Genomic DNA, 24,219 nt, shown 5'->3' with positions numbered 1-24,219 from the left:
AGGCGCTAATGATTAGAGAAGGCAAAGTGAGCGGAATTGCAAAGGTAGGTCCAGTGAATCACTGATGCTGTCCCCAACCTAAGTTTATGTTGGTGCAAGCGCCTACCCCCTTCAACGTGAATATTATATCAACAAACGAGAACAACTGACGGGGCTGTTTCTACACGGGAAATCATATCGTTAGTCACGGCGGGAGAGAGGAGCAACCCCTCCCTATTGCTATTCTAGATGGAATTCTTGAAGATATTTGACAACTGCACTGTTCTGAGACATGTGCAAGTTAGTGAAACAGGACTTTATTACGACTAAACGCCCCGCCAAGAGGATTCAATGCTTGGAGGCGAGGCGATTAAGTTAAATCGGAACCTCCAGCCGCTCAAAGTCTTCTCGCGTTACACCAGGTCTCCTAAGCGCTCTCACCCCTTTCCCAAGTCTTCTGAACAAGTGCAGCCATCCGCTCCCAAATTCGTCTTGGCAATTCATGACCCACGTCCTCCCATAGCACATACTCGACATCACCAGGTATAGCTTGAACAAGCGCTTGGCCGTGAATTTCCCCAAATGTCTGGTCTTTTCCAGCCTGTACAACCGTTGTCGGGCATTTGACCTGTTTGAGCGTACCTACTCCTGGCCAGCCGTCTTTCTCGTGCGATGCAGAACCATGATTCGGCCCCTTGCTGAATAGCGTGCCATGCTTGTACTCCCGCTCCACTGTTCGTGTAACCTGCTTCTCGACCTCCCTCCTTTCTGCTTCGTCGGGCTGGGTGGTGAGAGCGTCATACATCTTCATTCCGGACTGGATAGCAGTCTCTTTTACGTTTGCAAACCCTGCCAGCATGGGTTGGAAGCCGAGGTCAAGTCCACCCTTGATGGGTAGCTCAGGACTGACGCCTGGAGATGTGTACATAAGCGTGAGGCTCTTGACCTGCTGAGGCCTTCGTGCAGAGACTGTATAGGCTACAGGACCTCCTTTGCTAACACCGACGAGGTGAAAGCCTTTGTCTGGGACAGTGAGATTCAGATGGTCAGCAAGTAATTCCACATCCTCCGCCATATCCCCAATTGAATATCCCGCCGGGACTGGAAACTCCTGCGAGAGACCAGTGTCTCGTGGATCATAGCGAATAATAAAGTATTTCCTGCCATCTTCACCGGATTGCAGCTTCTCAATCAAAGGCTCAGCCCACGATAGCATGGAGCTTGCGTTACCTAGCGGACAAGTCAGAAACAAAGCAGCAAGTAGGCACCAGAGAAGAAGGCTGCTCTTCTTACCTGGAATAAGAATGACAGCAGGATCTGAAGGGTTGCCAAACGTCTGGTAGCATATGCGTACCCGATTGGGGAGTCTGACAAAGAGTTCGGAAGAGGCGTTCATCTCGGAGTTATTTTTAGTAAGTACGGTAAGGTTGGTATTGCCAATAAGTTTAGTGAGGTTGACAAAAGGAAACCCTTTCGAATCAGGTTTACTTTTTTGCGGTGAGTAACAGGTGCAGCGGAGTTGATGTCAGCGCTAAATGACTCGGAGAAAGATTCTTGCACCAATATCTCGCATGATGTGATCCAATGAGACACGATAGCAGTTCATTGGTTACGATAAGATGGACTACCCTTACTCGGGCTTTGATACTCGATCAATTTTGGGTCTTGGTTATCGCTTTTTACTTTCTGGTGCGAGAATAGATTTACAATTAACGATTGATGCCCGGTATCATGATCGCCATACTGAGTAGCCTCACTATAAGGTATCACTTAGCGATTGAAGTCAGTTATGATCAGATGTACGCTAAAGTAATCTGCAGTTGGTATACCAATTCTGACAACCTGTTAGATACTCTGATACTGGTTCCGTTGTTTCAACGTGAAGAGCCTACTGTACTATAAATGGACTTCTCATCCAACCTCCCAAGCGAGTCCATCACCAGGAGTCGGAAGGTGTGGCTGGTTCTATGTAGATAAAGGTTTGAGATGGTGACTCAAATCTACTGGGTGCTTTGAAATCGCCTTGGGCACGTCTCAACTCTGTCTGGTCGAAAATGTTGAATACAGTTTCTAACGTATCTCAACCAAGACGTCTTGGACTTCTATAGCATTCATCGCCGCAGGAGAATCTGACAGAGTTGGAACCAAGCTTATCACCCCAAGTAAGCTATCATAGATCAGTCAAATGAAGAAAAATTTGAGTAATACAAGTCAAATGCCGTAGTTAGATCTTAGCCTATTCCCACAGCCTGACATCAGCTTACAGTAAGATATCAAAAGTCTCCGATTCTCTAGAGAATTTACATGAATCGCTACAAGATGCTTGGCAGCTAAAACGCATACCTGATGACCTATAATATTCCTTTTTGTTCCGGGTTGCCCCGCTTTGCATTGCTTTTCTTGAACTTGCTTCGCTGTCATCGCCGCCGTTCGCCTCATTCTTGTAAGCCCTCGTGAGAATCTATATAACTGACTAATTCCCATGAATCTGATGACTTTCTAACTTGTTCCTTATCTAGTGCACTATTCTCATACATAATGTCTTCTCCCTACCAACCAAAGCAGGTGACTCAGTATGAAGCCTCGCACTTGATCGAGCTGATGGGCAACGTTAGCGAAACCATCATTGATTACTCTCTTGACATAATTCCTCCATTTAAACCCACTGATCTCATCCACGACAATGCGTGCGGTGCCGGAGTTGTGTCCCAGGCTATCATAGAAAAGATTCCACCGTCTGCCGAAGGACTTCGTATCCAGGCAACCGATATCAACCCCCAGTTTGTGATTGCCTGCGAACAGATGGCGAAACTGAACAAATGGCCAGTGGAGGCACACGTGATGGATGCCCGCGTGAGTTTCAACCTGGTCATGCTAAAGGATGCTGTGCTCATAATCGACTAGGATCTCGACTTCTCGAACAACCACTTCTCTCACTCTTTCAACAACTTCGCTTTCCATTCCATGGACGTCGCTAGACATGGCTTGAAGGAAGTCCACAGGACCCTGAAGCCGGGGGGCATCGCCATGGTATCCACGTGGAACGAAATGCCACACACAGACGCCCTTAAGCATGCTAATCGCCGAACACGTGGAGACGATGCCCCTCTCCCGGTGCTACTCCAAGATATGTCATTCGAGGAGGAACATATGAGAAAGGAATTGCAAGATGCTGGGTTTGATCCTGACAAGACAAAGATATACCACAAGGATGCATTTGTCACCATTCCCGACTTAAGGCGTTGGGCACAGTTAGCATGGAGCTGTTTGGGCGCTCTACCATTTGGATGGCTCCGTGAAGACGAGGAGAAATGGGAAGAGGCCCTTAGCGATATTGTTGAGCAGCTTGCTAATAGTGATGGGATTTCCAAGAATGATAAGGGCGAGACTGTGATGCGATTTGCGGGATGCGTTGCCATCGCTACCAAAAAAGGTTGAAGCGAGGGCGTTTCCCTAGTTTATCGACGATGGTTACTCACCAAGGGCCCTGTTCATTGTTAGCGTTAAATCGGTAGTTATGAAGAGAATAGCAGGCATCGTCGCGTCGGACAACCAGACTTACTAGACTCTAACGGACTTTAATAGATCGCTGAAAAAATGTATGAATAAAGTTATAAATACCGATTGCATTTTCTTAACAAGCATCATCCTGGTAAATGAGTATCACATGTGATCCCTGCTTATCATTTCAGGTCATCGTGGCTTTCGTGTGAGAAGGGCAATGCCCTCAGGGCATCAGAGTAATTGATCGCTAGCAACATGCGAGACAAGACTATTAGGCCAGCTTATTCTACTTAGACTATTTACTCTAAGACTTGAGAGGCCAACTTTTCTGCTGCCCACTAGAATGCCACTGTCCAACAGGTACCAAGACCCAATCCCTGTGACAAACACGTGTCTGTTATGGACAACGTTGTTAGCGCCATGAAGGAAATCAGAAGCAAATTAGGTTCATTAAGGGCTCTGGCATTGGGCCCATGTTGAATTTGAGATGGAGTAGTTGTCCCAGGGAATTCTCAATGGCTTCGCATTGAATACGGACTAGGTAGCGTCTAAATGTATATCGACTGGAAGTAAAAGGGCTTTGAAAGAATTGGACAGGCTGAAAGCCTGTAAGGTATCTTGTAGAAACCTAAACCACCGTAGTCAACTCTGTCTAGGGCTAATCGAGGATTTGGTACCAGCCAAGATTTTTTTTGTTTGCTCGTAGATGATAGGACAATCCACGATGAAAAGAAAAACGAAAAGAAAATCAGTAGTGATACTGTTAAAAAATGTAATTATTTACAGTAGTGCCATGACTGATGAGACAAAAACAAATAATCATGCCTCGACACCGGATTGAACGATGGACCTTCGCATTACGAGTGCGACGCTCTACCACTGAGCTATAGAGGCTGCTGATGACGTAGATTTTGTTTTTGATGTATATATCCTAAGACTCTCACAAGCCCCGAAACCAACGTTACATCGGCTTCTTCCCTGCATTTCTTCAGCCGGCGAAACCCTTTGCGGGAGGTGGTCGTGTGCCCGGTGTATTTCCATCGGAAAGCAGTCAAGGATTCGTACACTGCAATTAACAGCGCAACATCTATAGAGTTTGAACCCAACTGTTACCCCTGGACATGTCGGGCAAAGTCACTTCTCCAACCGTTTGATTAACCGATAGATATAAACGCTCGACTTAGTTTCTGAGACCATCATCCTGTACCGGTACATTGGACAAGAACACCAGCTGATATCAGTGAGGGCCAACCACCTTACACATTCGTCGTAGCGTAGACTCTGACAGGCTGCAGAATTACATGGCGGCGTAATTACCGGCAATTTTGAGCCGAGTAGCAAGCCACACGGCGCCCAACGCGGTAATAAATCAACGCTTCATGGGAGGGAATCCCATGTGCATCGTCAAAAGTCAATTGACGGACCCGCCGAGTATACTCGGCACTCGGTCCCTGCGACGGCCAACATTTGATCCCTACGGGACTTACCTCGTGTACGTAATGATTCGCAGAGCTTGTCTTACGAGCTGCTGAAAGAGGACTTGGGACAGTGGAGCTATTGTTGGTTGCATCCTGACCCTTTGGCAAGCTTATCTCCCCCCATTACCTCACAGACATGTTCCTCCCGCCTTAAGCAGAAATCCTGTGACACCGTGCCAGTTGCCCTTCTGCTACCCGAGGCATCACTAATCCCCTGGACCGCGCAACGTGACCCTGGTTTGCTCCTGCGCTTTGTATAACTGTAACTGGGCCTGCACATTTTCTTCCTTACACACGACATCCCAACCACTTCTCTTGTTAACCGAGTGTCTGTGCACATACCCACGATGTTAGGCTTTGGGAAGAAATCCGATAGCAACGCTTCGGATGAAGCTCGCCACAATGATGAACCATACGTGCCGGAAGAAGGCATCCCTCAGCGACCTTGGATTGAAACAGCCCTCCCTGTGTTCGCCTGTGGTGCAGGTCTCTTCTCAGACGGCTACATCAACAACGTGAGACCCGATAAATCCCTCTTGCTTTTGTGTTTCCTAACATGGTCAGGTGATTGGTTCAGTCAACACCACACTGAGAAGGCAATATGGCGATGTCTATGTCAAATCGAATGCTTTCAAATACGTCTCCGATATTGCCTTTGCAGGAACCGTCGTTGGCCAACTAGTTTTTGGGTTCCTTGCTGATCATTGGTCGCGAACCAACACCCTCATGGTGTCTACTGTCATCCTAATCATCTTCACTGCTTTGGCAGCTGGATCGTACTGGCATGGGGAGCCCGTTGGGATGTTCAACATGCTCACCGCATGGCGATTTTTTGTCGGTATTGGAATCGGAGGTAGGTTCATTTGTACCAATTATGAAAAAGAAATGTGCGCTGACTGTTATAGGCGAATACCCAGCAGGTAGCGTCGGATGCGCAGAGTCCAGTGGTCAAATGAAGAAAGGCACCAGAAACAGATGGTTCATTCTTTTCACAAACTCGATGATCGACTTTGGTTTTGTCATTGGCGCCTTTGTGCCTTGTTAGTCTTCTGATATCTTCCACCAAGCTTTCACTGACACCTCACAGATGTCGTTGCCGCCGCAGCCCACAACGCCAATTTCGGCACTATTTGGCGAACAAGTCTTGGTATCGGAGTTGTGTTTCCCCTTGTGTTGTTTATCCTACGACTGAGGCTCAAGGAGCCTGAGGAATTTGCAAAGCAGTCCATGAGGCGTCAAACACCATACTGGTTAGTCTTGAAATACTACTGGTTCAGACTCTTTTGTGTCAGCCTGGTATGGTTCCTCTACAATGTAAGCCTCCCCTAAACCCTGGTGATATCCCTTGGCTGACATGAATAGTTCTCTTCATACGCCTTTGGTATTTACTCTTCATCTATCCTTTCCGGCATCTATGGCGACGACGCACCCCTTACAACCGTCTTCGGGTGGAACACTGTCGTCAACATGTTCTATCTTCCAGGAACCTTGATTGGAGCTTTTGTCAGCGATTGGATTGGTCCTCGATACACCCTCATCCTCGGAGTAACACTTCAGGCCGTTGTCGGATTCATCATGGCTGGCGTTTATGATAAGATTTCCAGCCAGGTCGCCGCATTTGCAGTAGTATTCGGCATTTTCCAAGCCCTTGGTGAGCTAGGCCCAGGAAACAACATCGGACTCCTAGCAGCAAAGACGTGTGCCACTGGAGTGCGAGGCCGTTATTACGGCATTGCAGCTGCAGTTGGTAAGATTGGCGCTTTTGTTGGAACATACGTATTTCCCTACATCCAGGCTGCCGGAGGAAACGAAACTCAAAGCGCACAGTACCCCTTCTGGGTGTCGTCCAGTCTTTGCATTCTCTCAGCACTTATCGTCTTCTTCTGCATCCCGCACATCGGCCAGGATACCATTACCATCGAAGACCAAAAGTTCCGCGAATATTTGCAAACACAGGGCTGGGACACGGCTCAGCTGGGTATCGATACGGCTGGTATTGAAGGCACGGCAGTCAGTGACTCCAAGACTGACGAGAAGTGAAATGACATCAACTGGAACTTGTGATAGTCTTCCTACATTTTATGGCAAAAGGGGGGTAGTGAGAAATGCTGTGATTGGCGGATCTTGTACCCATGATTATATATTTCAAATCCACGAGACTAGCATCAAATACAATAGTGGCCATAAATATAATGATCACATGATGAAGTGATATAGATGCTACAGGAATTGGAGGATGTCATGCTGCACAGAGACACAATGTATCATGGTTGTTTGAGTATCATTTGTTCATTTTATTATGTTATGTGATTATAACAACAGGCTGTCCCTTGTCTTGTTCTCCCGGAAGAGTAATCTAATACAAAAGAAAAGAAGCAATACCTCGTTACACGTTATGTCAAAACTGTGACTTGCCCACGATTGCTTCTCTTGTTCCTCCTTGCGACCACAAACAAACACCGCGCTACTTATGACGAATTTCCGAGACAAGTAACGATATGTACATAAACAAGAAAGTTGCCACGACGAATCAACAGCGAACTATGCCACCGGTCTCTTGTCGTTTAGGTATTTGATATAAGGGCAAAGCCTCTGCAGATGCTGAACAAAGACTGTCTGCTCGGGCATTCCTGCTCGGCAAAACGGGCATTCATACATAGTCTGGTAGTTAAGGAAGCTGCAAGGTTTGAGATCATTTCCCCTCCTTCCAGTTTGCTCAATCAGCGCTTCAACAACGTGTCGAGGGAGGCAATCATGAAGGGTACTAGAATGCTGGGCCGGACTGGGTCGTTGGACTGGAACCTGGTATGCAGGCGCGTGAGATCTCGGTGTTGAGTTTGAGGTTTGGGAATTTCCTCTGTAAGAGTATGATTGGCTAGATGGGCGGGATTGTCTGCGAGAATGGCCTATAGTATCATTGCGCGTCTGAGCGGGTGGAGAATGGCTCCGATGTGTTTGTGTAGCAGGAATGTAATTGTTTCCTCGGGGAAGTAGTGGAGGCAAGGGCCCGTTTGAAGAGCTCTGAGACACGGGTCTAGGAGGTTCTATCGGTTGTCCTGGACGGGAAGAGACAGGAGTTGGCTCCAGGACTTGCATGCCTCGAACATTCACCGGACGAGGAGCAGTTGCTCCTAAAATGTGAGGCGATGCCATTGCAGGCAGTGGTGGCGCCGCCACGCCAGGTTGAGAGCTGCTGGTAGTAGATTGTCGTGGCGATGTCATCGCCTGGGGTCCTGACTGGGAGTAGCTCGCACTGTTGTATCGAGGAGGTTGAGCTGCTGGCAATTGAGGAGATGAGGTCGAAAGTGGCTGGTGCACATGTCCATGGGCGGGAGGCATCGACTGGGGTATGGCGATTGGAGCCTGTCGCGGCGAGGGCATCGCTGGCAGTGTACGTTGCCCGTACGTAGTAGAACTAGGTCCTGAGATCTCTCTGGCGGCCAACTGAGGCGATGCGTTCACAGTTGAAGATTTTCCTTGGACGAAGGATCCTGGCCGGGATGAACTCGTTAGGGCCATGCGAGGCGAGACAGCTGTATCTAATGGTGCCCCATGAACAGAAGATACTGGCTGTGAAAATCTCATCGCGTACTGTCGAGGAGACGTTGGGGTCCTACTATCATGCACGGCTGAGCTGGGACGAGAGATCTCCATCGCCTGCAACCGTGGTGAAGCACTCACTTGCAACATTGGTGGACCCTGAGCAAGAGTACTTGGTGGTGGCAGGCTCGTAGTTGTGTATGGGGAGGAGACTGTTGTGTGTGGCCTGGGCTGGACGTATGTCGCAGTGTGAGACCTCGGGAGTTCCATGGCGGGCTGATGTGGTGAAGGTTGAGCACGAAAGTTTTGAGTGTTGGATACAGGCCTTGGCAACTCGCCCACTAGCTGGTACGGTGATGGCAGTGGCTGGGGAGGAGGTACTGTATAGCCTTGAGACAAGGAGCTTGATCGAGAGATGCTCGCATTAGATAGTCTTGGTGATGGCATGACTTGCGGCGCAGAAGGTTTACGATAAGGGACCAGAGGGTGCTGCATGGCGGGCTGCCGCGGTGATAGCATCGCTTCTTGGAACGCATGACTATTTCCCACGGTAGGGGTCCTGAAAGTAGCCGATGACTCCTGTTGACCGAGCGAAATTGAGGAGGCATCTGGACTGGGATGATCTCCAGAAGGTGGTAGTGGAGCGTCACGACCTGGTAGTTGGCCAGATCCTTCAGACTCTGCGAGCAAACGCAAGATATCTCGTGCTGATTGTTGCGTTGCAGATGGCAATTGTGAAGGAGAAAAGGCTCGCGTTTCACGAATAGGTTGAGGATCGGCGATAACTGGTTGGTAAGAAGATTGGTCAACTGATGTTTGGTATTGATTAGATGTTGATATTGATTGTGAAGAATCCATCTCAGCAAGTGGCGCCGAGTCCGAATATTGGGGTACACTGTTATCCTGTATGGAGTCGCTCGTTGACTGTTGTGGAGGAGCTGTCGCCTGTGTCTCAAAAGGCATGGAGTTAGATTGGGATCCCTCTGCATGAGACTGTGGTGGTGACGCGACCACCTGTTGTAGCCAATTACTTGGCCTCTTAGGAGGGTTCTGATGAGTTTCGGGACCACGGAGTGGCATCTGTACTGGCGCGGCCTCCGATGTTGTACAGGTGTCGGGCTGAGACATGACTGGGCTTTCTCGTATCGCTGTTTCATTTGCCTGCGGTCGCAAGTCGTGTCCCCTGGATAATGATCGAGGTTGTGAGGACGTTATCTGATATATAGATGGAGGGGACCCGTCATGGGACTCATTGTTGGAGCCCCCTGTCGTAGAGGTAGGCTGGCCCATTTCGGTATCGCCATGTTGCTGGGAAATGTCGCCGTTTCTCGTTGATGGCCTAGAAGACACGGACATCCTTCGACCCATTTCATTGTCAGAATGATGTCGCGTAGCGTTACGTGTAGCTGACAACTGGCGTATGACAGACGCTGGTGTACCTGTTTCGTCATATGACGGTTGTCGCACATTGCTGCTCTTGGACACAGGTCGCGAGTGTAGAGATGCCGGTGCACCCATCTGAGCATACGAAGACGGCTGTGAGCGTTCTTCACTCGCCTGAGGAGAAGACACGGGGTTTTGTTCACCCATATCAGTATCTTGAGCGCGTGGCTGAAGAGTATCGGCATTAGAGTGGTTCATATGAGGCGAGCTCCTGGGAGTACTCAATTGGCGATCCTCCGACATGATGGCGTTGAAAAGTTCTTGTGCAAGACGATTATCGTCAGATGAGGTCGGGCTGGACTGGTAGCTTTCCACGTGCTGTTGCGTCGCGGGCTCAGTTCGTGACATGTGCAGTTCGAGATTTTCGCCCTCTGCTAGCAAGCTGTCGAGATCGATATCCTGTCCTGGCGCTTGGGTTGAGGCCGGTTCATTTATCACAGCTGGTTTCTGTACCGAGACCGGCTTAGTCGTAGAGCCAATCTCAGAAGAAACCCCTTCAATAATGACCCTATCAGGTGACGGGCCATTGATTATTCTTCGTATATCGTCATCCATCCAACTATTCTGATTAGACCGTTGTCTTGAAGTTGGCTGCGGCCTCTCTTTAGAATGGGCTGGATCTGACTGCTGCGATGCATCATCGTGCGCGGATTCAGCGACAGATTGTCTGTCAGTTCCAGGTATATTGGCAGGCTGTGTTTCCTCGATTATGTCATTCTGAACCTCCGTAGTTGTCCCAATCTTGCCTTGGCTGGGCTCCCTCGTCGTTGGATTATTATCAGACGGCTCTGTCATGAGAATGTCCCTCTCTGCTTCATCATTCCCATTGCGTAACACTTCTGCCGTCGTCGCCACTTCTGGCTCTAGAGTATCGTCGGCTGACTGCGTGTGCTCTTGTTCAGATTCGGTCGTATCTTCAATTGTAATCAGGTCCATCTCTCCATCATATTGGATTGGCGGTTCTGGCGTTTGTATGGTTTGCTCGGGGTCGGGGTCTTTTGGCACTCTCTCCTGTTGTACAGAGAGTTCTGGGGCCTCAGATGGTGGAGGTTCGTCCATATCTTGATCAGCATCCACCATTTCCTGGTCGCTCCCATCCAACTGCTCAAGTATCATAGCATCGTCGTTCTCGAAATCGAGTGCTGCTTGCTTAGAAACTTGGCCGAGCTCCGCTGCGGTTTCTGGATCATTGATAGTATCAGGCGTAGCGATATTAGATTCTGGAACTGCTTGGTTGTCGGTTGAAGACTCAGCCAAGGGCGAAGAGCCTCTAAATTCGTACATGTCAGAATTTTCATCGAGGTCGGAGTCTCTGGATCCGGCATTTTGTGATGGCTCGTGGTTGTCGATGGACTCTGGTGTCTCGGCCTCGGTTATTGGTGCTTTGCTCTTCCCCTTCTTTCGCTCCCTCTGCTCTTTCAAAAATCTGACAGCCTGTGCTCTGTGCTCGATGTAAGCTGACTTTTCATCATCCCAGGGCTGAATGTTGTCGAGCTGGATCCAGGCCTGATGGCATTTTTCAGGAAATTGAAAGCCTTCGAAAAAGATGAATGGATAATATCGTTCTGATGATTTTGGGCCGCCGTCCTCGAAGTCCTTGGCCCATGAGAGCGATTTGCTTGAAGCGTCGTACTGGTAACATGCGGGTATAGTTTTGAAAATAGGCAACTGTTCGAGCGGCTTGTGGATGCCAACGGCTTCGAGATTCTGGGGAGGGATCAGTAGGCCAGCGAACCACTGTTGTGTCTCAAACCACCAAATGATGTAGACGTTGCCGGGGACCAAATCGAGTGGGACATGCTCATCATTCTGGATCTTTCGCCGATTAGATCGCGTCGTGTTTCGGCTGTTATTTGATTTCAGTTTCAGTATTGGACGCTCTGGACAATTCCTCTTGGCCTGTGGTGACTTTGGCGGATTTGCACTATCTGTGACTTTGATAGTGTCTTTGGCCAGCGCGTTAGTGCCATCTTGTATAGCCTTTTCAGCAACGACGTTGTTCTGCTCAAGCTTGGCATCATCACATTCTATAACCTCTACGCCGAAATGCTTTATGGCAGTGTCATGGCCGGTAGCGGTAATGCCGTGATCCTCGCGCAAATGTTTCTTGGAGTTCAGGTACGGGTTATCATCAAAGCTGATGTCATGCTGGTCACATCGTAGGATGTAAAATTTAGCGTGTCTGCGGACGATGATGTGCTTCTTGGCAGCCCTCTGGTGCTGGTAGACCGCGTCGTAGTGTATTGATTTTCGCGTACTCTCTAAGCGGGCCTTTTTGTGACCGTTTGTGAGAATATCAGTCTTCCTCCTCTTGGGCATGGGCTATAAAAAAAACAAGAGCAAAGTCAGCATGGCGAGATTGGCAAAGATTGGGACCACGTCAGCATTTCGAACCTCAAAAACACCATGGCGATTGGCAGTAAAGGTTGCGCCCCCTTGCCTGTATCTGCGCGACAAGGAATTCGGAATCCGCGGCAATGAATCAGTTGAGATGGCATCTGCGTTTGGACTCGAGGTGAGATCAATAACCTCATCATCGGGGTCGGCGCTCATGATGGCGATCCTGTGGCAGTAGTTTTAGGAGCGCCGAAGGGCTGAAATGGGATCTCGAGATGAGTGTGTTAATGAGAGAATTTGCCGGGCAGTTGACATGGCGCGTGTACGCCACTTGACTGACTGACTATCCCTGCACGTGGCTTTTGGTGGGCTTGGTAATCGCCTTTGAATTTGCTTTTTGTTTTTGTCTTTGTCTTTGTCTTTGGGGTTGGCTGTAATACGATGAGACGATGGAGTGCATGGACAAGAGCTGTTTTGGATGGTTTTGACTGAAGCGACGAGGATGCAAGAGTGAGACTTTGTTTTTTTTGCGCGATTCTCTCTCTCTGTCTCTTTCTCTCTCTTATTAGCTTTTGAATGACGGTGTTATCCTCGGGCGCTGGTGGGGTTGCGCAGGCTCCGCTCGCATGCATTTAGCTCCTACTGGATGCGATCGAACAGGTCGAGGCCACCAGCTAGTTATGACTGTACTCAAACTAGGTAGGCAGATGAAATAGTAGACGAGCTAAAGATAATTATTACTGCAATTCGGGGTCAGACTTGAAGATTGATGAGAAAGAAGAAGAAGAAACGAAAAAAAAAACAGTCATGCCAGGTTTCACAGGGAGTGACGGAAGGAAGGTGTGACAAGTCGAACGGCAGAGAATAAAAAGGAAAGACTCTTGCCGTGGACGGGACAAAAGGAAATGAAATGGAAAAAAAGGAAATGAAATAAAACACCTACCAAGGTACAGAGTTGTCGGTAGTGTAACCAACAGATAAAAGTAGAAGAAGAAAAAAAAGTCATTTATTACCGTAAAAAAAAGAAAAAGAACAGGATGAAGAAAAAGGACGGAAACGAAGCGACGGGTTAGCTGATCCTGGGATTAGCATTAGCATTAGCGTTAGCATTAGCCTAACCAGCCTACAGATCTGACGGCAGCAAACAAAAAGCAGCGGTATGGCACAGCACAGTATAGGGGGGTATGCAACAGAGTAGTAATTAATTAATCACACATACATACCTAGAAAAGGTTAAATCTCTTAGGCAGGGAGAGGACCAAAAGTAAAAAGTGAAAAACAAACCTAAAACTAAAGACGGCTAATGAGAACGAGTAACCAACCAAAAAAGAATAAAACGTTACACATTAGCTACCCTACTCTACTCTACTCTACTCTACTCTACTCTACTCTTGGGTACTCTAGATGATGACCCCGCACGGATTTGATTGTTACTGTGACCGTGACTGTGACTGAGACTGAGACATGATCTCTGTTGGTTGTCTCCTTTCTGTCATTGACTTGGCTTGGGGGTTTGGCTTGGCTTGGCTCAAGTTTCCGATCAACAAGGCATAGACTGTAAAATGTGGATACTTTTTCCCCAGTAAGTCATTTTATTAGGTACCCAGACTTTTGCCTGCCCTGGTCTGTTCTACTGTCCTCTCTTTTCTGTCTCTCTCTCTCTCTCCCTCCCTCTCTCGCACACAAACAAAGTTCCCTGGCCTCTCCCACACCCCCCTAGTTCAGTTTCAGCTCCCACCAAAAATGTATCTATGCAAGCCCCAAAATGTCACCCGTAGCTCCTTTTTATCAATTGGTCCACGATCGCCATTTTCTCATGTCATTGTGACCTGGGGCCCAGCCTGGGCCTCGCACACCCCTGCCAAACTATGCATGACGATCCACTTTGGTGATAACAATCTCAGCGGGTGGCGGGGGCTTATTCGTCTAGATAGGTATGTAGTTGCTTCTCTGCTAATCCCACGGTTTAGGGTCTGCCTTTTCCACCTACCTGGTCGCTCGCCTGAATACTCCGATACCTAGGCTATAGCCACAGAGTATGTATCCGTACCTATAGCACCATAACAACGTCTTTTCTACCGACCATCTCTCAAACTATTGATCTCAACCACACTCACACTAATCCTATAGTCGTCGTTGTCTCTTGTGCAAACACCTCTTCCTCCTCATGCTTTTCTACCAACCCCCATCCAACCCGCTCAAAACATTCCGTTTCAGTCTCTGACCTACCCAATACCAACCACTCATGTTCCTTTTCTCCCCGTCTCCCCATAGAATATGCACCAAGTCTCAGCACCCAGCAACGAATCTTGATCCTCCGAGACACAAACTCCGACTTGTGTTTTCCCGTCGGATCTTGCCTCTTTAGTAAACGTCTAAGCTCTTCCCTGCCGTGCTCGATGGGTCTTCTGCAGACTGCTACTCCCGATCCACCCTCTATCACTGTTGTTGAAAGGATAGTATCTGGGTGAAAGGATAAACGCGCGTTTCCGATACGTACGACGAACCAACCATGCGAATCCTGTCGCTCGACGTACCCCGTAGCTATGGGACCTTGCAAGACAAGCTTGCTTTTACTGACTCTCCCAAGCGGCGCATCAGGTCCAGTTTCCGAAGTGACCTCAATAACCTTTGTAGCTTTTTCATACGGCCATTTTCCGTTCCTAAAACACATGTAATCTATTTCGCCCGCAATCGAAGCCCAACTGAAGCTCGGCGCAATGTAACACGAGCTGGCTGCGGGCGCCCGTGTTGGCTCAGCTCTATGCCACAGAAGATCAAGCTCAATATTGCCAGCCCATAGCCCAGCGATATACTCTGACGATATCTTCTTCTGCACCATGGCCGCTATGGCAGATATCGCGGGGAGTCTGTCTTCAGATTGCGTGAGTTTTCTCTTGGAGTAGTTTTCAACAATTTTGTGCCAAAAGTTGAATGCTTCATCGCGTCGGGAAATCTGACTCAGTGGTGTGCGACCAAACTCGCGATGATGATTGAATCTTGAGCCGCACTCACAAAATATCTGCTCTTTGCATATCCAAACCATCTCCATTGAAGATATTGAAAGGAACCGCGTTGAGAGGACTTTCTCCTGCAGAGTCCAGCCTCGCTGAGTGAGAGGCTCTATGAGTGGCTGCTCATCGTTGCCGGAATCTTGCCACTGCCAGTGGGCGCCGGTTGCCTGCATGAGCCTCGCCTTAACTAAGACCTGCTCCTTGCCACTAGCGTCCGACAGAATTGCGGTGAAAACCTCCCTTTCGCGGTGTGATATCTCTGGTGGCGGACGGAGCTGTGGTTTTAGAAAGTGGTCCGTCACAGATGACGAAGATGCAGCAGCAATGGTGACATAGGCGTTTGTATACGTGTCAGCCATCTTGGAGCATTCTCTTTCCCAGTCCTTCTGCGAGTCTTGGATTATGCATAAAGCGTCTATCCAGATGTATCTCACATCAAGCTGTTTGGTCAGTGCTATTGCGTCCCTGTAGGCGGCAGGTAACTTCTCAAATGCAATCCCGGACTTCATATCCTTCAGATTTCCAGTCAGAGTCTTGATAGAAGGGTCATTACCCCAACAATAGCTGAGCGCTGTGTACTTCGCGTTTTCAATATGTTGTGCTTCGATCAGACGCACGCGAGTATCGTCACCGGTTCCGATATCCAAAACACGCGTTGGTAAACTGAGGTCGTCTTGCTGGCAATGCATATGGTGCTCTTGACAAAACCTGACACAAGCGTTGATAAAAGCAAGCCCTTGCCTTGATAAGTTATCATTACAAATATCTGGCATAGGTATAATGGTCTTCCATGATCGTCCTTGAGCTTTTATATGTTAGGCAGATACTAAGAATCAGTTGAGACCACATACCCTCGTCGGTGTAAAACTGAAGAAATCTCTGTGGTAGACCAGGACTACTAAGCGATATCTCTGGGTTTCCCTGGCTAATTGGAAGTCTGAGTCTCACTCGGACACTTCTATCATTACTTTGACCTAGCAGGTTGGAGTCTTTCGGTGCTTCAAGACCGAAAGGAGACGATTCTGCGGGTATCAGATTCTGGAATCTAATTCGCGCATTAGATGTTTGGTCTACGGTTTAAGGCGCGCGGATGCATCTTGACGGCATGACTTACTCGAGAGCTCTGATCATAACAGTGCAGCTTTCACAACCGCTAGCCGCGGCTGCCCTGAGTTGTGCAGCATTGCGAAGTATCGATAGCACGAATTCGCTTTGATCAAGTTTGACGTCAGCACTGTCTGAATCAACAAGAGTAGCGTTTAGGTCGAAACAGCATGAGCAAACAGCTTCTGATCGTTCCGCATGCTCATCAACTTCGAAGTCGCCACTAGCATTATTCTCTTGATTATACATGATGGCTGCATGAAGTTACGTTTTTGCACGAGGATTCCGCATTATGTGCTTACGTTCAACACGTGATACCCACACAGGTGGTTTGCATAAAAACCGGTACTGATTTAATTACTGACCTAAATATTAGATCACTCTTAGTGTATATATGGCCTAAGAGTGGACTAATGATTTCGTCTATTCTTCTTTAAGTCCCTATTTTTTAGTAACCCGCCTGCCACAATGCGATTGAGCTAACCGCTACGGAGTATGCAAAGAGCGAACCTTCTCTTCTATTCTAAAATCCCACTATCTATTTTTCGTTGGATAACTTTGCTCGCTAAATACAAATTTCGTCTAGCAGTCGGGGACGCTGACGGGAATATTAATGTGAACACTTGTGGCCAGTCCACTCAAACTCGTCTCCTTGAATTCGTTCCTCATGCCCTTGGCTGTCAGACGCATCGCACGGATAGCATCGTCTAGCCTGACACGCTGAGTACCTGTCTCGCTGCTCAGGGCCAGGTTGGCACTGGAAATAGCCTTTGTAGCGCCCAGCGCGTTTCTCTCAATGCAAGGAGCTTGGACAAGGCCACCAATGGGATCGCAAGTCAGTCCGAGGTTGTGCTCGATACCAATCTCGGCGGCTTGCTCGATGGTCTCTGGGCTAGCACCCATACATGCTGCAAAGGCACCAGCAGCCATAGAGCAGGCAACTCCTACTTCAGCCATGCATCCTCCTTCGGCAGCAGAGATGGTGGCACCTCGCTTGTAAAGCATACCGATAGCGGCAGCTGTAAGCAGGAAGGTGGGAATATCTCGCTCAGGATCATCACTGATGAACTCAGTCGTGTACTTGAGCACAGCAGGAATGATACCCGCCGCACCGTTTGTGGGCGCAGTGACGATTCGGCCACCGTCAGCGTTGGTTTCGTTGACGGCAATGGCATAAACGGAGAGGTAATCCATGGTTGGGAATGTCGTTCGGCGCGATGGAGCGGGAGCGATAGGATGGGTCAAAGAACCGTGTATCCGTGGAGGTCCACGCTTTCGGAGAGCTCCAGCCACAAACTTGTCTGGTGGCGAAGCGCTCAGAATACCCGACGGTGAAGACAGAGCGCCAGGTTGTGGAGAAGCACCATCCTCGCCAATATTGGGGTCAGGTGCTGAAAACTTGTGCTGAAGCTGAGCAGCAGATGTATCTGCAGTAGATGAAGGGTACAGTCCTCGAGTCAAGCGACGATAAAGCGCGGGCGCTCGTCGATGCAGCTTCAAAGAGCCAGGGAGCTTTGTTCCAGGGGCCGCCTGTACACTTTCCAGAATACTGGCATCCATGACGCCCCAAATCTTGAAGATCTTGCGATAAATGTCCTCATCCGTGTAACCCAGACTCTTCTCGTTCTCGTAGACCAGCTGAGCAATGGTGAGGTTGTGCTTGCGGCATAGAGAAAGAAGACTAGCGGCATCTCGGAATGCATACCGCGGATGCGGCGATGAGCTGGTGCTCTTGGTCTCTGACTTGACGTCGGTAGAGAGTCCGGTTGGTTCAGTTGATTCTCCGAGGAGAGCTGTTGGTCCTGAATTGGCTTCGTCTAGAGCCTTGACCTCGGAACCTGTCCTGCGATCTCCTGCGGCATCGGAGCGCCGAATCTCCTTGTAGTACAAATTTTCGGCCAAATCAGCCGGATGGGCCGCCGACTCCAACTCAGGGTCGTCGAGCTGCGCGGGGTCATTTGGAGAAAGAGTTTGTTGGGGTGCTATGCTGAGAGCACCGTTGACGACGAAGCCACCTCCGACGCTGAACATATCGTTGGTTGCGAGGACGTAGCCCTCTTTGTCAAAGACTGTGAAACGCATGCCGTTGCTGTGCTGGGGCAGCTTGCGTCCCCACTCCCAGATGAACTCCTTTTCGTAGTCGAAATCAATTTCCTTGCCCTTTGATCCATCAGCTGCAAGGCCGCGGCCGAGAAAGATCTTCTTGGTAGTTTTGATGTCATTAAAGCGGGTGGGCACGTATGCGGTATCAACGGTTTCCACGTCATTGCCTTCAAGACCCAGCAGCAGAGCTGAAGGTGTCATGTGGCCCTCGCCAGTGAGCGCAAGACTTCCATAAATGGCAACACGGATCTTGTTGACTTTGGGGAGTAAATTGGCCTCGATAAGATCGTTGACAAAAATGTTGCCAGCTCGCATGGGCCCAACGGTGTGAGATGAGGAAGGGCCAATGCCGATGGAGAACAGATCAAATGTGGAAATGACAGCATGCTCGTGATCAGCTTCACTGTATGAGCTTGATTCATCCTCCATCTCATCTTGTGTTCGTCGGGGCCGTGTTGTGCTGAAAGGTCGAGCTCTCAGCTTGGTTGCAGAAACAGGCGCTGACCTCGCAACTGCATTGTGGTTCGGCCACCTCGCAATGGTTGCTAGGGATCGAGTCGATAAGCATTGCTTTGACGCCCGAAGCAGCGAAAGCTGCTTGAACCCAGCGCGACTCATTGAGGGTGCTGTAAATTGTGAGAGTTCGTCTTTATGTGTTGAACTGCGGTGTGTTGAAATGTTATAGATAGAGGTTGCTATCGTTATCATATGAGCCAAGACCCAAGTGGACGAACCACGTATTGCCAACAAGGTGTCCCCTATTGGCCATATCTCTTATCTAGGAGCGGAACATCCTTTTCCCAGCCAATCATGTTCCTGATTCAACAGCCCCGGACTCAGCGCCGTTGGTGGGTCGGACGGCGATCCGGCAACCGGTCACGTGTCGGATCAACTCACCAATCAATCTCTTCAATCTTTTCCTCCCCAGACCGAAGTCTTCCGGTATACTATCCCGAATCTAACACGCCTTCCAAAAACATCCAAGGTATAATTATCTAGTTGCATCAAACGACCATTATCATTACGTTTTTCTTCGGCAGTTGGCGTTGTTGACGTTTTAATTGGTAATTGGCGGGTTGTACAGTCACGGACTCTTTAGTCAGAGCCAAAATGTAGGGTACCTACCCTGTTCCCAAGCACAGATATAGAGAAAATTAATATTAAGTTGGCACAGTAATTTTCAATGACATGGAATTACTTCTTGTATCACTGAGGTGTTATATATATCTCTACTCCAACGATTGACAGTTGATTTCACGTGAAACCTTTCAAAATGAGTAACTCGTTATGTTGGGGCTCTCCCGGCATCGCTATGAGTTGTGCAAACCTATCAAAAGTGCTATGATATTATTGTACCCTCAGAAGCTTGTTACAATAGATTATAATTACACGGAGGGGTGCTTTTGACTCTCATTTGATGATACACAATATGCCAAAGGTCCAAACTAGTCCGTATCCTCAACCTGGGATATTCATAGTTCGTCGGGCTGCATTATTCCTTGTCTGCATATGCACACTTATGTATCTGTGGCTGACTCCTCAAACTTTATAAATTAAATGCAATATATGCAAATACTATGTATATTTCAATCGGTCACTGATGTAGTGATTCTGACACATTAAAGTCATGGCTCTGTCGTAGCTCAACATGGGATAGCACTAAAAAGATTTCGATGGATAAACATGTCCAATAAATAACGCTATGACCATATCAACAAAAACCAACATCTACTCTGTTGCGAGGGTCATGTTATATTCCAACTCCCACTCCGCTTGGGGATCTCCCTTTCGTGGCACAAAAGTCACTGTTAGGTTATCCTTAACGGCAAAGACACTGTCGTTGTCAAGATAACCAGAGTCTGAGTCGAAAATCTGAGTCACAACAGAGTTGTAGCCCTTTGCGATAACCTGTGATGTATCAGTATCATCATTCTTATCTTTGGATCACACATGAACTTACCATGAAGTGCAAGTGGGCGGGACGGAAGACGTGGCGGTCTAGCTTTTGAAGAAGCTTGCCTGCTGGGCCATCTTGGGGAACCTTGAAACATGTTTAGTCTACTGGCATTGAAAAAGCGCTTTGAGATATCGCTTACAGGATAAGGAGTAGGGCGCAGGCAGTAGAATGAGTAACGGCCTTGATCATCTGTAATGAACTTTCCACGTAGGTTGTGCTCAACCTGCTTATCATCTTGCTGCTCGTATAGACCTGAAAGATATCAGTACGGGTTGGGAAAATTTGTGACTTGGTTACATACCGTTGGTGGACGCTTGCCAAACATCGACAGAGGCGTTGGGGATGGGCTTTCCTGTTGTTGCCGATGTCACAGTACCATAAAGGTAAGCTACCTTGCCATCACTGGGGGTGTCAAAGGTAATGGTGGTGCCATTCTCACGAATGGGAGTGTCCTGGCGCCAGAAAGGTCCCAGAATAGCGGTTTCAGTTCCAGAGAAACCGTTCTTTACTGCTTGACGGTGTGTGATATCGTCAACGAGACTTCAAATGGTCAGCCAGTGTATCTTGAGATAGGAGAGTCCAGTGAAAATACCTTTCGAGACCAATGACGTCGCACATCAATTGTCCCTCATTTCTCTTATCGGTACTCATTTGACCAGCCCAGTTAATCATGTTGACTGCCGTCATCCACTCATCGCAAGTGAGTTGTGTTTCGCGAGCAAAGTCGTGCATATGCTGAATGAAGGAGGACATAAGCTCCCGAAGTCTTGGGTCAGTCTTGGGGCCGAAAGAGTCAATGACCTGCTTTGTGAAGGCTTGACCGAGACCCTCCTCAGGAGCACCGCTGGCATTTCCGCCGGTTGCCTCTGCTGATGGTGACATGTTTGCTGTGTTGTAGTGTATGATAGATCAATGTGTTGTGTAGTGCAGTAGGAGGTTGTATGTCTATGAAAGCAAGAGATGTGTGGATGGTTTCGATGAAAAAAGGACTTTCCTAGTCGAGGCTTTAATAAAGGGCTTCTCAGGAGTTGGATTTGATACAGAGATGGTGTCAAGCGGATGACTTGACCCCGCAATTCGTAGTCAGCTTACGGATCCTGTGGAATGGTTCGATTCGGATATAGTCAGAACAAGGTGCGGCTAAGGGACCCCTCGGCTGACCATCATGAGCAGTTGCAGTGAGTTTGCGGGGTTCACTTGTTGACCAACCAGAGACATGATGATTGCATTTACGAGGCTCGATAGAAGGCGAGGCGGCCGATCATAGTGTCATGTCCGTTCGGATGTCGGGACATTCCGATCGGATGTATGCAGTGAAGGACGAGAAACGGACAGACCCTGATGCCGATGCCGGGAAGAACAGAGCCTTTAGTGGATGCTACTGCCGGGGCCACTAGGTTTTTAGCGCTGTAGCTTCAAATCACCGTTGTCAAGTCCGGACATTTCTCGAACCATGGTCCCGGAACCGGGCTATTATCACACGGTAATACTTCTGTGGGAAACGGAATCGATTGGTCTAATATATGTCATATGTGTATTGACTTATTTAAAGTTAATGCTAGATAGATGCTTAATTGCCGAAACCTACTTGGATAGCTTGTGGTCCGGCTCATGACCAAAATCCCATGTTGGCTCATCCGCGCCATTTGGACGACTTGCTCTTCTAAACCCAACATCAATACCCTCAATTTCCACCACCGGTGGTACAGCCTCTACATCAGCCTTGTAGGCATTAGAGTACCACTTCTCGACATACTTGTCGCTTGAAAAGAGTTCCGGATATGTGTTCCTCATCTTCAACAGCGCCGTTCCTGAGATTTGATCAACGCTGTGCGCATGCCGCAACGCGAGGAAGTCGGGGCCGATTTCCTTCCTCAATTTTTCCTTAATCTCCTCAGGATACTGTCCTACCTTGAAAAGCAAGAGATCGTAGTGTAGAAGTGATGCTTTTCCGTGCCACGATCCACCCTTGGTTGCTCGGTGGTAGAGGCCTATCAATGCAGTGATGGCACCCATGCACCCTGTTCCATAGTCTGAAATAGGGAAAGGAGGAACCATGGGTTCCGACATACCCATGAAGCGACCTTGTTCCCAGGCAATGCCAGTGACCTTCAATACATTAGCTTTCATCTGCCAAAACTCTTCATTGCAGAAGACTTACACAATCAGCAATTTGCTGCCAGCCAGGGCGTCCAGCCCACTCGCCCTGGTAACCAAAGCAGTTCTCATTCACATAGACAAAGCCCTTGCCGCGCTCTTTAGCGAGTTTGGTCAATGCAGTTGCTCCATAACCAAGCTTCTCCAAAGCGCCAGGACGATAACCATCAACCACGACATCTGCTTCAGCAAGGAGAATCTCAAACTTGGCTCTTCCTTCAGCTGACTTGAGATCGAGTTCTGCGGCGTGCTTGCCCATGTTGCCATCCACCTGGAAGAAGGGTACGTCGCTAAGGTTGGGGCTTGTGATCTTGAGGACATCAGCGCCATACTCGCCGAGGATACGCGTTATGATAGGCCCAGCAATGATACGACAGAGTTCAAGAACTTTGATACCTGACAAGATCCTTTTAGGCTGCTCTGGGGTTTGGTTCAAAGGACACTTAGGTGTCTCAGATTCCAGGTTTTCAACCGACCATGGTGGAAGAGCCATATTCGTTTTGCCCTAATCGATAAATTAGCTTCTTTATTTTTAAGCGTCAGCATTGGAACATCACTTACATGTTCTGTTTTAACAAAGTCCTCGTGCTTCAAAGCAGGCACTCCAGCCTGACGATTAGCAGCATTCATGGTCTCGAGCTCTTCAATGCTGAACTTTCGAACAGCAGGCTCAATAGTATCCACTATGCTTTCGTGAGTCTGCAAGTCTGGCCTATAAGGCTCTAGACCTATCATCTTCAAGGTCGTTGAGGCCTCTAGTGATCCATGGATGTGGTAGTACTCTCCGGGGTTCTTAGTCTCATAGAGGTTTGCCGACATGCGTCGATATTGGTTGGACTGTGCTTGCAGCAAGTCGGTGTCTAGTCACTGTGAGTTCATGTTGTTCTTTTTCACCAAGAGTTTAGATACTGACCTTTGAGCAGGGCTTTAACACCAGGATCGAGCTTTCCGAGACCACCGACTTTGGCCATGTAGGCTTGACAAAGGAAAGCCGTGGTCTTCTCCAAGTTGATGTTCATTTTCCTGGTCTGAGGCTCGCCAGCTGCTGAACCTGCAAGCAGGCAAGCCACGGCACCCTCGACTGCCTTTAAAGCCGCAGTTGTCTCCGTCTCTTTGAAGGGAATAGGAAAGTATGGCGCATCCCGGCTTGAGGTAAACTCAATGCTATCCCTAAGCTCCTTCACACCAGCTGGTAAAGCTGTCTCATCGAATTGATCGCATAGATAGTTAAAGATTCGCTTACTCTCCTCCACGGAGGAGTAGCCGCTATGACTGATGCTGCCCATGTTGGAGCGTTTCAGCGGTGATTGGCTAAACTGAGTATCGGGTTTAGATGAACTTGTGACGTGCTTGCTGAGAGACGTTTTCGTATGAGGACAACCGTTTCAATTTCCAACGATAAATTCCTGAAAGATTTGGTCACTGCAATATTGTAGTATTTCGAGCTTGAGTTTGGAATGTAAGAGGAATATTGTCTTGTCATGTCATAGATGACTTTTTGTCTCATAGTCCCCATAATTTTACAAAGTCAAATTCATTCAGTGGTTAAGCTCGGCTGACCCCATTGCCGAGGATCTGTCACCCGACTTCCGACAGTAAAACT

General features: G+C 48.5%; 8 protein-coding genes across 8 annotated transcripts, besides 6 other annotated features; 2 read left to right on the top strand and 6 right to left on the bottom strand.

The window, feature by feature from the left end:
• Positions 1-406: 406 nt before the first annotated feature.
• On the bottom strand, positions 407-1,375 carry FPSE_01861 (uncharacterized protein; the record flags this gene model as incomplete). The annotated part of the gene is made up of 2 exons (XM_009254980.1): positions 407-1,209; positions 1,273-1,375. 2 exons carry the CDS (start codon positions 1,373-1,375, stop codon positions 407-409), a joined length of 906 nt encoding a protein of 301 aa, XP_009253255.1.
• Positions 1,376-2,517: 1,142 nt separating this feature from the next.
• On the top strand, positions 2,518-3,417 carry FPSE_01862 (uncharacterized protein; the record flags this gene model as incomplete). The annotated part of the gene is made up of 2 exons (XM_009254981.1): positions 2,518-2,832; positions 2,884-3,417. 2 exons carry the CDS (start codon positions 2,518-2,520, stop codon positions 3,415-3,417), a joined length of 849 nt encoding a protein of 282 aa, XP_009253256.1.
• A 1,891-nt stretch (positions 3,418-5,308) lies between these two features.
• Positions 5,309-7,001, top strand: FPSE_01863 (uncharacterized protein; the record flags this gene model as incomplete). The annotated part of the gene is made up of 5 exons (XM_009254982.1): positions 5,309-5,476; positions 5,526-5,814; positions 5,867-6,001; positions 6,049-6,275; positions 6,324-7,001. 5 exons carry the CDS (start codon positions 5,309-5,311, stop codon positions 6,999-7,001), a joined length of 1,497 nt encoding a protein of 498 aa, XP_009253257.1.
• A 501-nt stretch (positions 7,002-7,502) lies between these two features.
• Positions 7,503-12,497, bottom strand: FPSE_01864 (uncharacterized protein; the record flags this gene model as incomplete). The annotated part of the gene is made up of 2 exons (XM_009254983.1): positions 7,503-12,266; positions 12,339-12,497. 2 exons carry the CDS (start codon positions 12,495-12,497, stop codon positions 7,503-7,505), a joined length of 4,923 nt encoding a protein of 1,640 aa, XP_009253258.1.
• A 178-nt stretch (positions 12,498-12,675) lies between these two features.
• Positions 12,676-12,705: a microsatellite.
• A 112-nt stretch (positions 12,706-12,817) lies between these two features.
• Positions 12,818-12,844: a microsatellite.
• Positions 12,845-13,179: 335 nt separating this feature from the next.
• Positions 13,180-13,217: a microsatellite.
• A 414-nt stretch (positions 13,218-13,631) lies between these two features.
• Positions 13,632-13,673: a microsatellite.
• A 103-nt stretch (positions 13,674-13,776) lies between these two features.
• Positions 13,777-13,810: a microsatellite.
• Positions 13,811-13,919: 109 nt separating this feature from the next.
• Positions 13,920-13,959: a microsatellite.
• A 188-nt stretch (positions 13,960-14,147) lies between these two features.
• FPSE_01865 (uncharacterized protein) lies at positions 14,148-16,648 on the bottom strand (the record flags this gene model as incomplete). Its single annotated transcript, XM_009254984.1, has 7 exons — positions 14,148-14,207; positions 14,272-14,299; positions 14,399-14,723; positions 14,819-14,825; positions 14,863-16,100; positions 16,147-16,340; positions 16,410-16,648. The coding sequence occupies 7 exons, from the start codon at positions 16,646-16,648 to the stop codon at positions 14,148-14,150; spliced, it is 2,091 nt and encodes a 696-aa protein (XP_009253259.1).
• Positions 16,649-16,981: 333 nt separating this feature from the next.
• Positions 16,982-19,120, bottom strand: FPSE_01866 (uncharacterized protein; the record flags this gene model as incomplete). Its single annotated transcript, XM_009254985.1, has 1 exon — positions 16,982-19,120. One exon carries the CDS (start codon positions 19,118-19,120, stop codon positions 16,982-16,984), a length of 2,139 nt encoding a protein of 712 aa, XP_009253260.1.
• Positions 19,121-20,230: 1,110 nt separating this feature from the next.
• Positions 20,231-21,341, bottom strand: FPSE_01867 (uncharacterized protein; the record flags this gene model as incomplete). The annotated part of the gene is made up of 5 exons (XM_009254986.1): positions 20,231-20,410; positions 20,463-20,543; positions 20,599-20,711; positions 20,761-20,999; positions 21,052-21,341. 5 exons carry the CDS (start codon positions 21,339-21,341, stop codon positions 20,231-20,233), a joined length of 903 nt encoding a protein of 300 aa, XP_009253261.1.
• Positions 21,342-22,043: 702 nt separating this feature from the next.
• FPSE_01868 (uncharacterized protein) lies at positions 22,044-23,902 on the bottom strand (the record flags this gene model as incomplete). Its single annotated transcript, XM_009254987.1, has 4 exons — positions 22,044-22,568; positions 22,621-23,121; positions 23,178-23,476; positions 23,530-23,902. 4 exons carry the CDS (start codon positions 23,900-23,902, stop codon positions 22,044-22,046), a joined length of 1,698 nt encoding a protein of 565 aa, XP_009253262.1.
• Between the last annotated feature and the right edge of the window lie 317 nt (positions 23,903-24,219).

This window comes from Fusarium pseudograminearum, chromosome 2, assembly GCF_000303195.2.
Source record: "Fusarium pseudograminearum CS3096 chromosome 2, whole genome shotgun sequence".
In the NCBI taxonomy this organism is placed as follows: Eukaryota; Fungi; Ascomycota; class Sordariomycetes; order Hypocreales; family Nectriaceae; genus Fusarium; species Fusarium pseudograminearum.
Note: the sequence above shows the minus strand (reverse complement) of the source record. Positions and strands in the feature narration are given on the sequence as shown.